This window comes from Oreochromis aureus, linkage group 8 (assembly GCF_013358895.1).
Source record: "Oreochromis aureus strain Israel breed Guangdong linkage group 8, ZZ_aureus, whole genome shotgun sequence".
In the NCBI taxonomy this organism is placed as follows: domain Eukaryota; kingdom Metazoa; phylum Chordata; class Actinopteri; order Cichliformes; family Cichlidae; genus Oreochromis; species Oreochromis aureus.
Window position 1 is genome coordinate 17,065,647 of NC_052949.1, and position 16,070 is coordinate 17,081,716.

The window sequence follows — 16,070 nt, forward strand, 5'->3', positions numbered from 1 at the left end:
GAACTTATTGTGGAGCATGTTTTTATTGGGCGTACATTTAGATGACCTCCTCTGGACACGTCACGAGGATGAGTGATTACAGTGTTCAACATCCATACATATTAAACGTGAGTCAAACATTTTCATTTTATAGCTAATATTTTGGATTTTTTTCGCGACAGTGCTTCTGCTGTTTAAGTGCGGCTCAGCGACGGTCGTCAGTCTTTGGTTTGCACAGCAAATTCCAGAAACCCCCGGATCCATTAGATGAGGGTCCTGAACGGTATGTCGATGTCCTTCATCTGCTTTTCATAGTCTTCATCAAACAGCTTTGATTGCTCAGGTGTGAAATGGTTTTTCCAGTCACCCACTTCACCTGCGTATGAGAAGGAAGACAATCTTGTTAAGTTTGAAAATTTCTTCTAAAGCTTCTATCAATGTTTTTTGACTGACAGGTGCATCAAAAAAATGTTTCCCAAAACAGTTATATGTAATGCCTACAGTGTCTCATTTACCACTAATACGTTTATTAAATTACAACATCTTGATCTTTGACTTTCATCAGAAAAGGTTTAATTTAATAAACAACAGTAAGTGACAGCGTTACAGAAAATTATTTTCTGTAACAGGTAATCTGTTAATTACAGTTAGATCCATAATTTCTTGGACAATATAAACACCGTGCAGAATTGTGCAGAATTGTGCAGAATTCCAGCTTGAAGTGTTCTGGATGTTTTTCAGCCATTTTTAAATGTAGTCAGTAGATAGTTGACTGACAAGCAGTTTCCTGCGGCCATGAAATTTCAGAACTTTTCAAGCAATCCTTTTATTTAAAATTATGTAAGTTTGTCCAACTACTTTTAAGCCTGTGAAAATGGGAGGTTGTCCGTATGAGTAATATTGTAATGTAATATTTAGCGCAGTACTTTTGTAAAAACCTGGACGTCTGCATTTCAATCACATCTTGACTGTTTGATTTAAGATCCACTGTGATGTGCACAGAGGTTAGACTGTATCCTTGTTAGTAGATGTAATTATATTGTCCTGATTAAATATTTAATGAATGGTTTATTAAGCTCGCCATTTACTTGTTGCAGAAGCCCAGGCTAACAGCTTCAAATTGCTTAAATCGACTCCAGTTAATATCTGCCAACAGACTTATTCATTTGAGTGTTAAGTTGTTGTAGTCTATAGATAAAACCGAAGCGAGAGTTCAAAATCCAGGGACCTCTAGGGGGTGCCCCTGCACTGAAGTGCAGGTAGCAGAGCAGTGATTGCTGCCTTTGAGGAGCTCAGATTGTTCACAAGTTGATTTAACCATGTGACAATATACATGAAGATATTTGTGTGTCTGAGACAAATATAGATGTTCATCATGACATTTTTACTGCCCAAGGCACTCTCTGGCAACTGAGATTAACTTTCCTGCATATCTTTAATTATACTGATTGTTACTGTAATAGTGCACCTTTTCTCATGAAAGGAGAGATGGACTGATCAAACACCGGAGATGGAACGCAGGAGTAGTTGGCCATCGGGTTCTCCTTCATGTTCTTAAAGGAGGTGAGCTCCACGATTTGGCTGATGACCTCATCAGAGACCGACAAGTCCAGGTACCTCATGATGCGCTCCACTTCACGCCGAGGATTCTGGGAAAATAAATGTGACAGAGAATGTTCGGAGATTGTTAATTTTTTTTAATTCATTACAGATGTTCAAACAGATAAAATAAGACATGATGTCATCACAGGAAAAAGTAAAATCATAAGAAGTGATAAACAAAACACTGCAAACAGGTGAGGAGAGATTACATAACGGAAATCAGTGTTAAATGGGAGTTCTTCCTCGTCACTGTGGATCTGCTCACAGCAGATCATTGCCCTGTTGGGTTTCTCTCTCTAACACTTCAGGGTATTTAGCTTAGAATATAAAGTACGCTGATATTTATGAATTGACTGGTCATGTGAAAAAGGACGTTTATCACGGGATTCTTTGCAGTCCTGTGAAAAACTAAGTACACCCTTACTGCTTCAGTTGGTAGCAGCCAGCTAATCAAACTCACTTGATTAACTGATCTTCAGGAAGTGTGAGCACCTCTATAAAAGGTTTGCAAATACAGGATATCAGCAGAAAACACCTCCTATCAACTGATAAGTACTCTACAGTTAAATGAGAGGCCATCTGTCCAATAGCTAAAGTTTCACTGAATTTAGATCATGCAAAAAGACAATGATCACAAGCACAGCAGCAAATTTACAACAAAAGTGCTGGGAAAGGAAAGAATAAAGGTTAGCAATGGCCCAATCAAAGTCCACACCTCAACCTAACTGAAATCCTGTGACAAGACCTGGGTTTAAATAAAAGTCTGCAAACATCAATGAACTAAAGCAACGTCTTGATGCATTCTCAATCATCCAGGAAAGTAAATCTCCAAAAGTTGAATCTGTTCATCTGGACGTAGCGTTTTGTGGGAGAAACGTTTCGTCACTCATCCAAGTGACTTCTTCAGTCTCAGCTGACTGCAGGTTTCCCCAAACCTAAAGCAACGTTGTAAGAAGGGTCCAAAAGTCCTCCATAATGATGTGAGAGACCGATAAAGTCATACAGAAAACCTTCACTTCAGGTTATTGATGCTAAAGGTGCTTCTACAAACAACTGAATCACGGGGTGTACTTAAGTTTTCCACAGGACTGTGCAGTCCAACTTTCTCTGTCATGCAACTAATACATCTATACAGTTCTTAGGACAATATCTCAAAGTACTTTTTTAATTTATATTGAATGTCTTAATGACTTTTAAAAGGATGGTACATTTGTTTTTAAATCTTCAGAAATAGGAGATTTGCCAGTAGTCACATTGTTTACAAAAATCCGCTCTTCCTTTTCAGCTGTACGTCAGAAAGTTGGCATTACTTTTCTTTTTTGTCCTTTAAACATGAAGCTGGTCTAAATCTGCATCTATAAAACGGCTTCCTAATCATTCAATCTCAGCTTTACATTTTAGATCAAAGGAATGTGCTGCGTTTATTACGTTTGCTTTAAAGAAGGTTGCGCAACACTTTCACTCTCTTGCTCTTGATGAAGGCGGTCGCACTTTTCTCCTCCTCCTCCTCTCCCTTATCTTCCCTGCTTAGCCTCTTGTGTCCTTGTCTAGTCTCGTGTTTTTTGTATTACTTTTCCCTGGAACACTCTCTCACAGTCTGTTCTCTAAAACCTAAAAGAGGAATTATGGATTTGATCAACTGGTCCCTGAATGCAATTGACATCCTTTTCTCAACGAGAAGTCTGGGCTTGGGTGAGCCTGAGTGCTGAAGATATCTACCTATTCGGAACCATGATAACAGGGTTCTTGCTGATCGGAGCTGGCTTGGCCCTGGCTTGGCCCTGGCTTGGCCCTGGCTTATCGAAGAATTAAGAAAGCGGAACTGGCTGTTCAAACCCCCACAAGGCTGCCCGCTGGGATTGAAACGATGGGACGAGGCGTGAGTTTCTCAAAATGGGCTCATTGAGTGCAGCACGGATAAGATCTTGGAGAAGCTTACGGCTGCCGTGAATACTCAGAATAAGACCTCTGAGTGCAAACTGGATTACATCTGGAGGGGCTCGCTCGGAATAACACCTCTGAGTGCAAATTCGATCACATCTTGGAGAAGCTCACTGCGGTCGTGAGTTCTCAGAATCGGCTCTTTGAGCACAAGAATGACAACATCACGGAGCGTAAGTTTGATAACATCATGGAGAAGCTCACGGCTCTCCAATGAGAGATTGAGAGACCAGTGTTGGACTGTTAGAACAGCTTTGAAATTCATATGAGTTGTTCACACTAAAGTAAAAAACCCCAAAATCTGTATTCACTTCATGCGGAGACCCCTTCAGCGCCAGCTGTGGGCTCAAGGCTGGAGCTGAACAACAACACCCTGATAACGACTGTGTTTAGACTGTTCTTCCCATTCTATGCAAGGCCACCTGGGTTGGCTGGAAGACTGTTTACTTAGCCTGGCAGGGCGAAGGACACTGTCTCAGCTGAACTCTGGACACACACACACACACACACACACACACACACACAGACATGTACACACACACACACACACACACACACACACACACACACACACACACACACACACACACACACACACACACACACAGACATGTACACACACACACACACACACACACACACACACACACAGACATATATACACATGCAGATGTACACTCATCCCCCCTCCCCCTCCAAACGCCTTCGACGCTTATTCCCTTCCGATGCTGACGGTGGATCAAGGAGACCAGCGCATAGGCTGCAGGCCCGGATGTACTGTCTACATTGGCTATCTCTCACCCTTTACCCATCCCTGTTGCTTGTCATGTGTTTCTTTGGCGTATTAAGACTTTTTTCATGTGCTATGTGCAGGGTTTTTTTTTTCTGTTCTCAAACTGATCTCCCTATTGGAGCTCAGTCTGGGGGGAGTTATTTTTTTCTCCTTATCTTTCCTCATGTTGTGCTTTTTCCATGTTATACCCCTCTGACCTGTCTTCCCCATGTGATGTTTGTGTAATGTATGTATGGTCGGATGGGTAAGACGGCGCTGGCACGGCTGGCAGCCTTAACCCAATTTCCCTCAGGATGAATAAAGTATGATCAATCAATCAATCAACATGCTTTGGGAATAATCCGTGTTGTCCTCACCTCTTTCATGTCCTCGTAGAAGAGGTACAGAATATTCCTCTTTTCTCGCTCCAGCCAGTAACCTTTCACATGATCATACCAGGAGCCCCATGACACTGTAGAAGCAGAGCAAAGGCCATTCATTCAAGCAGCTTTGATGAAAACATTTCTTCTACTCCAGTCCAGGTTTATGCTGACTGTGACTGCTGAGTGTGGAAAAATAATTTTTCCACTGATGACAAAGTGAACCACACAGGGAAACTGGAGACACCCTGTTTATATTTATGGCTATCATAAAGCCTCATTAACTGCTTAACATCAACATTTATGACAGTAGGTATTTTAATAAGTGTTGGCTGATAAGAGAGTGATAAACTTGGCCACCTTTAATGACTTTACAGCTGTGTAACTGCAGAGCTGATGAATTATTGCAAAGTGATGACTTCATGATTACATAATTCATCATTTCTTTATTTTATGCTGGGAAAATTTGAAATACATACAGTGACTTATTGACAGATGTATCATTCTAACTGGCCTCAATATCAATATTTGGTATGACCACCTTTATTCTTCAATACGGGCAGCTTAATTTCTCTCAGTAGTTTTCAGAAATAGTTCTCTGGGCTTTTTCAAGGACATTTAAAGATGTTGGCTTCCTTTTGTTTGGTTGTTAGATTTGTATTGTTTATTGCCATTTATGCTTAGAAATATTTACTCATATATGCTTAGAAGTATATAATTGATTGTGTAGTGATAGGAGGTTTGATCCTTAATAGTCTGTAACAACGCTGTGCAGCATGAAGAGGGGAGTGTGTTCACTCCTCTTCAGAGTGTTCTGGCATAGATCACACACCTCCTAGGAGAGGTCGTATCTTCTCCTGCTGATATGTGGTATAGCAAACACACGTATATCTGTTTGAGTCTAAGAGTCTTTTGTTTAGATGGACCGCTAGACTCCTGGCACCAGCTTTGGGGAGTCACACACACACACACACACACACACACACACACACACACACACACACACACACACACACACACACACACACACACACACAGGGTATTCTTTGTTCACATGCATACCTATACAAGAGGTCATATGTTAATGAACCTATGCATATTCATGTAACCACAATAAAAGAGCAGTGTTACGGGGGAGCGGACGAGAGCAACTGGGGTCAAGCGAAGGAACGGCGCCTGTCCAGTTCTCTCCCGTGCACGTGAAACATAAAGAACTTGCCTACTCGTGTCTTGCTTGCTGTGTAATTACACTGTCTTCAACGTTCCAGCGAATAGGTTCAAGCTACAAACCTATCATTGGTTCTAATCCAAAATGCTGCAGCAAGAGTCCTGACAGGGACTAGAAAGAGAGAGCAGATTTCTCCTGTTTTGGCTTCCCTTCATTGGCTTCCTTTTAAATCCAGAATTGAATTCAAAATCCTGCTCCTCACAAACAGGGTCTTAAATAATCAGGCCCCATCTTATCTTAATGACCTTGTAGTGCCATATCACCCTATTAGAGCACTTCGCTCTCGCTCTGCAGGCCTACTTGTTGTTCCTAGAGTATTTAAAAGTAGAATGGGAGGGAGAGCCTTCAGTTTTCAGGCCCCTCTTCTGTGGAACCAGCTTCCAGTTTAGATTCGGGAGACAGATACTATCTCTACTTTCAAGATTAGGCTTAAAACTTTCCTTTTTGCTAAAGCATATAGTTAGGGCTGGACCAGGTGACCCTGAATCCTCCCTTAGTTATGCTGCAATAGACGTAGGCTGCCGGGGATTCCCATGATGCATTGAGTTTTTCCCTTCCAGTCACCTTTCTTACTCACTATGTGGTAATAGACCTCTCTGCATCGAATCATATCTGTTATTAATCTCTGTCTCTCTTCCACAGCATGTCTTTATCCTGTCTTCCTTCTCTCACCCCAACCGGTCGCAGCAGATGGCCGTCCCTCCCTGAGCCTGGTTCTGCCGGAGGTTTCTTCCTGTTAAAGGGAGTTTTCCTTCCCACTGTGGCCAAAGTGCTTGCTCATAGGGGGTCATATGATTGTTGGGTTTTTCTCTGTATTTATTATTGTGCGATCTATTGTACAATATAAAGCGCCTTGAGGCGACTTTTGTTGTGATTTGGCGCTATATAAATAAAATTGAATTGAATTGAATTGAATTGAATTGAATTGAATTGAATTGAATTGAATTGAATTGAATTGAATTGAATTGAATTGAATTCTCTGTCAAAATAATCCCACACTGCTCCAGTAATGTCAAGGGGAGGGCAATCCATGACTTATAGTTTCCCATTGTGTGTTTTTTCTATCCTGGTATGCTTTTACTGCATTGGCAGTGTTTTTGAGATCATTGTCATGCTGAAAAATGAAACTGTTGGCATGGTCTTTCTACCATTTCTTCTTTTGTCCTCCAATTCTTTAAAACATTTTATGCCAAGATTTCGGCTAATAGCCCTTTGGAAATCATCACAGATTCAGCTAAAGAAATGGGAACAAATTAGTGTGTTTTTGTGACAGAGTGCTAGTAACAAAGTCTCTAAAGACACAATTTACAGCTAGTTCTTTGTGGAGCTGTCTGTTTTGAGTAGATGCAATACTGGTTCATCTCTTGAATTGGATGTCTTTTTGTGCTTGAATGATTTATAAATCAGTGTTAAGTGATTTAAAAAAAAAAACGTATTCTTTTAAAAATACTGAGATACAGTGACTGAAAATGAGTGAAAAAGCAGCCAGTGGAAAACTATGAAAGACCTTCAGAAAACCTGAAGAACTATTGCTCAAGATCACTTAAACTTAAAGGGCTGCTTGAAAGCAAAGCATAAAGAAATAAGGGTTGGGTCAAAAGTTGTTAGCTGTGTATTTACACATCAGTACACATTAGCATGAACGGTACATGTTTGCAGTTCCTGGCAAACTGACAAGCCTCTGATTCTTATGAACAAGTTTCATGTTTGTGCCTTGAGCAGTCGTGCGCAACCAGTGAGCCAAGATGGAATATGGGTTTATGCACGTAATATTTGGACTTTGCCAGATTTTAGATCTGATTTTACCTGATCAACCTGCACACCCACTCCATGCCCTGGAGGTTATCAAAAGTAGCAAATCAGTCAAAGACTGATTGAACCAAAGTGCAGTCTGAGCTTCTCAGGAGGTCCTTTATATCAGCTGCAGTAAGCCCATTGCACAGTACTAATAATATGAGTTTTCCCAAATGTTTGCATATTTGCATGTTAGTTATTGGGTGTTTTATTTACTTTATTAGGAATTAATATTGTTTATGTCCGTGATTAAGCTGCCATGGCAATGTAATTTCCTGCAATCTGATAAACTGACGGACCATTAAATTTGTTAAATAAATCAAGCCCAGCGAAGCCTGTTATGTACATTTCCACCATATTGTGTTTTATGAAAAGGCCACCGTTTTGTTCCCTAATCTTCACCAAACTGGCACAGATGCTTTCATATGTTCCAGTCGAATCAGCAGCAAAGCAGCCAAACTGGTTATATGTCACCAAGACTTTGACTTGTACCAGAACCAAACACTCAAAGCTGAGAGGAGACAGGTAATAATTCACTTTGCAATACCCAACCCAGTGACTTCATATATAGGTAGTTAACATGCATCCAATTGTTAATATAAAGACATTTCAAAAAGTTATTATTTAATGGCCCTACAGCAACCATTAAAGTCTTTCTCTAAGGTTAGAAATCTATTTTTCTTTACCCTGGAATGAATGCATTGAGATTTACTAAAGTTGTATGATTGGTTCATACTTACTTACAAAGCAAACTATGTGTCTAACAAGGCAAATATGGTGGGAAAAAACACAAAAGAAATAAAGAAATCTGCAGAAAGCTAATAAAAATGCATTTACTGCAGTAAAGAAGCAGCTTTTAATGGCTGTCATGATGAAGAAATATTCCATTTATTTTAAAAAAAAATGTTAAATTTTTTATCCAGATCTTCACAAGATATGCGCGCTGCAGCCACTCAGGGTGCAACTAATCTTATCATGACCACTCAAGCGTAAAAGTTGTCATAGTTTCCATCCACCATCACATATTTTGTTCACAAAAGCCTCCGGGCAACCAAAGATGCTGCTTTAGTGGGTAAACATATAGGGCTATTGATGGCTTAGAACGGGTATGAGGACAAAGGGGAAAATATACTTACGGTCTCCTTGCATAAACTTGTGGATGTAGCCATCAAAAGGCCCTGGCTCAGGCTGGGTCTGATTCATAAGATCAAAGTAGTAGTAGCTCACCAGGTTGTCTTTGGCATTGCGTGCCACGTAGATAGCCTTCCCACATGATCAAGAGGAACACAAAAAGATATTCACAGTACAGAGGACATGTTATTTGATGAGACTGTGTCTAGCACAGCATTGGTAAGCTCCTACCTCATTTATGTGCATTGTATCATGAACCTTTTACCCTCAAGCTGCATGAGTTTACTGTCTAGTAAGAAGCAATAAAATGCAGAATTTCTATTCTCACTGAAGTCTGATAGAAAAGGAGTCTCACCTTGCATTTGTTTTCCCAGAATCCAGGAGGTACTAGCTGAAAAGGAAGATGTGTCTTGATAACTCTCGGGGGATCCATTTTTTCCAGAAGATCAAGACCTGAGACATAAATCCAGGGAATTGGACACAGGAAAAACTTAACATATGTATTTAATGATTTCTCATGTAGTCCAACCAATGGAAACTGCTTATTACCATTGTTGAATTTACTTTTTTACCCAAATAACATTAATTAGGACACAAAGTTGGGGCAGGCATTTAACTTTAGACAGTAGTAGCACTGATTGTTGTGCCACACCCCTGCAGCAAAACACTATAGCTACGTTTTATAGACCTGTCTGTGACTGATTGTTATAAACCTGCCTGTTAGGTCACCGTGACATGCTTGACAGTTGGCTTCATTGTAAAACTTCAACTGGCTGGTATTAAAGTTTAGTCAAACACAAATATAGCTAATCTGTGTTTGAAAAGCACAGCTGCGTTCACTGAAATGACCCAACTACAGTAACTTTTGTTGATCCCCTGCAGAAAGTCCAGTTTTTTGTCTTTTCTTTTGAGGGATATGCTTATGGGTTAAGAACTCACTGACTCTGATTAGGGTGGGAAAAAACGAGCCGTTGCAGAAACATTCCTCCTTGACTTGCATTTGTGAGTTGTGGCATGCTACAACTACATGTTAAACCTGCTGAGTCACAGTAGAGCATAAAACCAGAGAAAAAAGACACACCTGAAGGGATGGGAGGTGGGGAGAAGATCTCTAGGAATGGACTGCGGACAGGTGTGGGGGCTCTTTTGCAGGCCTCAGCATCTCCATTGTGAAGGAGCAGGTCAACAATTTCCTGGGTCCACGTAGTCCCTACCACACAGAGACACCAAGCGGTGTAGTGCTAAATCTCACAAAACTGAGTAAAACACATTAACAACAGTCCAACAAACATGTCTTTTTTGACACCACCTACTTAGTGGTGCCACATTGCAGCAGATTCCACAGTCTAAGAAATTAGACTTTTGAAGGGTAGGAAAAGTAGTCCGTCTTTGTTGTTTGTTTGCTTAAATTATAACTCTCACGCTTCATGAAGGCATAATTACAGGATTAGTCTAGAGTTACTGGTGTTTTCCTTTATTGCCTGCTTGTTTAAGCAGTTACATACACACAATGTTTTGGTAAAACCACTTAACACTCAAGTAATAGAAGAAGAAAAAAAAGCAGCAATGCCACAATGGAAAAATATTTCCTCACAAGTTAAAGTCTTGCATTAAAGAGAAAAGGGAAACTGCTTTGTTTTATACATTTTCTATGCTGTTTGGCAGTGCAGTCCTGCATATGATATATTTTCTTGTAACATCTGAATTTGCAACAGATAAGGAAAAAGCACAGTATTTCTCTCCATACCCATGAGTGGAAGTGTACAGTGTTAGAAATGTAAGCATGCAACTGTTTCTGAGTACCTGCTTTGGGGTAGGTGGCAATGAGGAGGTCCGATGGATCGGGACGAAAAGCCCAGATGCTGTCCCAGTTGTTGGCGATGTGGTTCATCAGAGGCACTCCTCTGACTGGGATGAGAGGGAAACGTGTGATGGAGGAGCTGGCCTTCTGAATGGCCTCGCTATAGGTCATGTCTTTCTCCTCTGACATTTTTTACACTGCCAAAAGCTGCCTCAAGGAAATCAAGAACCAAGAGCTAAAATCTGCCTTTTTTAAATTTAAGAAAAAAAAAAACTTCAACAAACTCCCGAGGTCCTGCCTTCAGCTGTCTGTGTCAAACACACACTGCTGATTTGCTGGTGAGCCACATAAATCCCAGCTTCTAATGGTCCTGTTCTTCCTGATTGTCAGTCCCACGGTCAGCGTGTTTACTTCCTTGTTAAACTGTCATTATCTCCTCCTTGCATGATCCCGGCCAAGAGCAGCGCTGCTTTGTTTCCTCTTGATTTCTCGTGGTCTGCAGCGCAAGTCGTCTCCAAGATCCGAATGCGGGAGCGGGAGTCTCTCAGCGGGCTCTCAGAAACAATGAACTCCCAGCTGAAGTCTGAGTGCCTCAGTCACTTTAAAACGTGTTTCTTTTTTCCCCCCTCTTTCTATCTTTGTAAGCTGGCTCCCTGAGTGCTTGTACCCAGGTTCTTATCAGTCTGCGATCACTGGAACTTGCACCAGCAGACCTACACTAAAGTGCCCTTATGTAACATTCCTAGTTACGTATGAATTCCACTTTTCCTCACAATACTGTCTTAACTGCTTCCTCTGTAATCTGAGGAAGGAAAAAGGGAGGGTCTCGAAAAATCCTGCAGCCCACAGAGAGGTGGACTTACATGTGGAGAGTACAAATGAGATGGATTTAAACATTTAACTTCACAGTTAAATGTGTAACTCTGTGTAAAACACCATGACCACTTGCATTTCTTGGTCTTTTAACATAGTTGTGTTGATTGATTTGCACTTTTTAATCACAATTTTAAAAAACAACCACTTTTTAATCACGATCAGAAAATTTGTGGCCAATCTTTACAAAAGCAAATTTGGACTTTGACCCTTCAAAGTAAACAAAATGCTGACCTAATTCCAGTAAAAGAGTGCATGGCAGAGATCTCATTTCATTTTTTATTTTCTTGCAAAGAAGAAAAATGTTCTCGTCTAGACACGCTGCTGGAGATTTATATGGACTTACATTCATGTTATCTATTCAGCCAGATGAAAGTGTTTAGACTTTACATTCCAGGATTTCCAGAGTTAATATCCTGCCAGCGAAAGAAACAATATTTTCACTGTAAATAAGTTGAGCTGTCTCGATGGAGTTCAAGAATGTTTTTATAATAACTGTCTGAGAAAGTTGAGAAATTTGTAACTTGAAAACACCCTGAGCTGCACAGTTTCCTAACAATTTCTGTCCATCCTATTTATAGAAGTTCTAGTGTCTGTCTATACATGGAGGAAACATCAGATAAGTTACAGTTCCTGTATACCGTGCATCAGTACTATTGCACAAACTTAGAGTACTTTGCAAAAGTCTTGAGTTAGTCTTCATTTTCACTTATATTTTTAGGAAAATTGAAAATAGGTGCAGCAGTTAGTTATTTAAAAACTGTGCAAAAATTCATTACAATGAAATACATAAGACAAAAACAGAGTCTGAAAGCTAATATTGGGTGTGACCGCCTTTATTTCTCAACAAAGCCTGAACTCTCTCAGGCAGCTTTCTGTGATTTCTTAAAGTAGTCTTCAGGAATAGTTCTCCAGGCTTCTTGAAGAACATTCAAAGCTCTTCTTTGGATGTTGGCTGACTTCTGTTCTGTCAAGATAATCCCACACTGCCTCAATAATGTCGAGGTCTGGGTTCTGGAGGAATAAGGAATCATTTTGTTTTATCCCTGTCAAACTGTCATCATTGGCATTTTTCATAAATTCAGCAAAGAAATTTGTTTTTTAATGGAAAATTGATGGAACACTTATATCTTCATTAATAGTACCCTTCCTGACTTGAATACAACTAGTTTTTCTGCTTTACCACAACCAGTTATGCTTGAGGTGGATTTGAATCCTGCTCTGGACACAGTACAACGATCCGTGCCTGCCTCCAGTGTGCACATAAATTTGTCTTTGGGCAGAAACATAGTGATAAGAGCAGAAATACCCAATAGCAGTGTAGTAGTATTAGTAGTATAAAATTCATTTATAATTATTCATTATTTAAAGTTTTGATGCAAGGATTCATTGAAAAAACAGGAAATAACCCTGTTTATGATTAAGAAATGTTATGTGCTCATTCTTGTTTTCACAGTGTGCAATTTCATATCATATAATTTCACATTACTATCAAAATTTTCATTTTCACATCAGATTTTCAGTTTCCTGATCTTTCAATCTGCACAATATAGCAAAATTATATTACTTAAACTGTTATAAGTGGTGGCCAGTAATTTTCATCAGTAGTACCAATCATGACAGAAGGATATCGTTTCCATGTCTTAAAGAAGAAGCCAATGCTGAAGTGCATTAACCCTGGATTCTGTGTAATGACCAGCAGGGGGCGTCTGCTCTGGTTCAAACAGGGGTGTCAAACATGTTGTTGCAGCGCAGTAGGCGTGTTTGAGGTGTGGACCCAAAAGCAGACACGGGAGAACAAAACTTAATCTTAACAGAATGCGAGCCGTTTATTGAGGCTGATATTCAAAGCAAAAAGAAGACAAGGTGAGTTGGGGAAAAACAAAACTAAAACCTAAACTGGGCTAAACTAAAACTAAATATGAAAACTATGACATAGAACATGTCATGAAAAATAAAAGCGAGACTTGCAGTGACATCACATGAGATAAGCAGACAACCCAACTAAACAGAAGGAAAATGAGAACTTAAATACACAGAAGGATAATGAGGAAAGTGGAAACACCTGGGGAAACACAGCTGACACAAACATGACGCCACAGGGGAAGCAAAACTAAACACACTGAACATGGAAACAAGACTTTCAAAATAAAACAGGAAATATGGACAGATATGAACTGGGACACGCAAACTTGAAACAAGAGACAGAGAGGGGGGGGCGAGAGAGAAAGAGCGACACAGAGGAGAGAGACACATGGGGAACCTACACAGACAAGGAGATAACACATGACAAACAGAAAAAGACACATAAACAAGGAGACATGGACGATAACATGAACTAGACTAAACCTAAACTAAGACAAACTAATAATTACCTCAGAACTTGACATTATCTCATAAGTAATCAAAACAATACCAAATAACTCAAAATGCTGGATCACAGACCCAGCCCCCTGACAATGTTGTTGTTTCTTTTTTAGTTGGGAGGGTGAATGTCCCCCTTTCATTTATAACTGTCTGATCAGTTAAATTCTAAGTCCTTTTACCAGGTAAGGTAAGCAGGTTTTGTCCTTTGACTGCTCAGTAACCCAGATTCTGCATAAATTATTAACAGCAGCAAGTCTTAATAAGCTGGCTCACATCTGACAGATGCAGCTCACTAAATTTGGTTGTGTTTCTGGCTTCTGGAGACAGTGGATGCTCTAGTCATGAAAAATAAAGAGAACTTGTTTCTAGTTTTAAGAATTTCTTGAGTCAATCATACTAAATATTTTTACTTAACATGAAAAATAGAGCCAAGCACAAACAGGTTTTATACGAAGGCTTTAGAGCTGGCATGGACTCTGTACTGAGACCATGGAGCATGCTTTTAGCACCTTATCTGAAACATTTATTCCTGTTCAGCCTGGAAAACATGTTGGGCTGTTTACTGATATTTCTATTCCATTTCTAAGGGATATCCTTTTATGATTTTCAGCTTCAGAAAGTTATTTCATAAAAATATCCCTACATATACACATAAAGCCTGTAACATACATGCTTTAAGCATTCCAACATGCAGTTCTGCAGATAAAGGACAAAATGTTTTTCACCGTCTTAGATCCAGATGTAGGCTGAGTAAGTAAAACAACAGCTGTGTTAAATCTGTGCAACTCCCCACATTCACATCTGGGGAATCGCTCGTGTTTGCTTCTCTTGGCTGCCTGCTGCGCAGCTCCATCAGAGCAGGTATGTATTTCTGGAAAGGAAACAGCAGTCAAATGAGATTTCATTAATAAATCAACAGCCTGAAAACATTAAAGATTAAAACAGAGGGTAATAGTGAATAAACTTGAGATTGGGGCTGTGCTTTTTAGAGGCTCTGCATTTCAGATCTGCACAGTAGCTGAAGTGTGCTGTGGTGCAGGTGAGCACGCCACTGGCCTTGTGCTCTGCTAATCCTGCATACGGTCGACCCCACTGACAGGCAATAATAAGTCAAGGCTAAGTGATTGCTCATTTTCTGCTGAGATTTGCATGGTAGTTTTCAGTTGACCTGCCTAAAATTGAACTAAAAGAAGTTATTTTAATTTTGTATCTTTCCATAAAAGCTTCATTCCATTGTATTCCACGTGGATTTCCAAAATTGCTGGCAGATGGAGGCCATTTTGACGGAAAAAGGACTCCCTGCATAAATGAAAAGTAGCAAAACACATGGTGGTTCACAAGGAGATGCATTATTAACAAAAAGTCCTTTGTGTTCTTGATGTCTCAGAGAAAAATTACAGCACAGCAAGAGATGACTGAACAAAGAAGGAGTCAGAGCAGAGTCGGGTTTTCAAAATATTACTATTCAATAAGTAGTAGAAGACAGCAGTGCAGATGTGTCATTTTGTTCTACTCTATTTTGCAGTGAGAAAAGTCCAACGTGGAGTTAAACGTTTACATTTTATGCACTTTGGCATAGTTTTTAATGATCTGAGCTTATCTGAGCGAGGCTAATGCGAGCTGATTATTTTTTATCTTGTGCACACAAATATTTCCTTGAACAACTTATTATCTTGTGTGTGGTAATTATTTATCATGTGCACACAAGATAATGTATTACACATAACATCACCAGGGTTGGTTTCATGGTAATTGTGGGCTTTTAATGATTTCTTTGAACTGATTGTACAGCATGCATCTTAAATGATTTTAAAAAACTAGAATTGAGTGCACATGTTTGAATTTATTTGGGATTTTCTTTAATCCAAGGGTCAGAATTGTACATACAGGCTTAAATATATACATACACATCCACTAATATTTGGTTAATGTCCTTTATCAAGTTACACCTTGACCAGACACTGTTTGTAGCTATCAGCTGGCATCTGGTATAATTCAGACTGAATGTCTGACCGCTCTTCTTGGCAGAATTAATAGTTTATTGAAATCAATGGCCCTGCTGGCAAGTTTGTGCAATGCACCAGTATCACTGGCAGCAAAACAGCCCAAGAGCATGATGCTACTACCACATAAATACAAAAATGGTCACTGCTGTAGACTAATCCATTAAGGGATAGTTTATTGGTAGCTCTGTGTTTATGG

The 16,070-nt window shown here is 39.8% G+C and overlaps 1 protein-coding gene across 1 annotated transcript; it reads right to left on the reverse strand.

Annotated features, from left to right (window-relative positions):
- Positions 1-4: 4 nt before the first annotated feature.
- Positions 5-11,431, reverse strand: sult1st6 (sulfotransferase family 1, cytosolic sulfotransferase 6). The gene is made up of 7 exons (XM_031749264.2): positions 10,631-11,431; positions 9,909-10,037; positions 9,183-9,280; positions 8,833-8,959; positions 4,672-4,766; positions 1,448-1,628; positions 5-355 (listed from the first exon to the last, which is right to left on the reverse strand). The coding sequence occupies exons 1-7, from the start codon at positions 10,815-10,817 to the stop codon at positions 243-245; spliced, it is 930 nt and encodes a 309-aa protein (XP_031605124.1). The 5' UTR covers positions 10,818-11,431; the 3' UTR covers positions 5-242.
- Between the last annotated feature and the right edge of the window lie 4,639 nt (positions 11,432-16,070).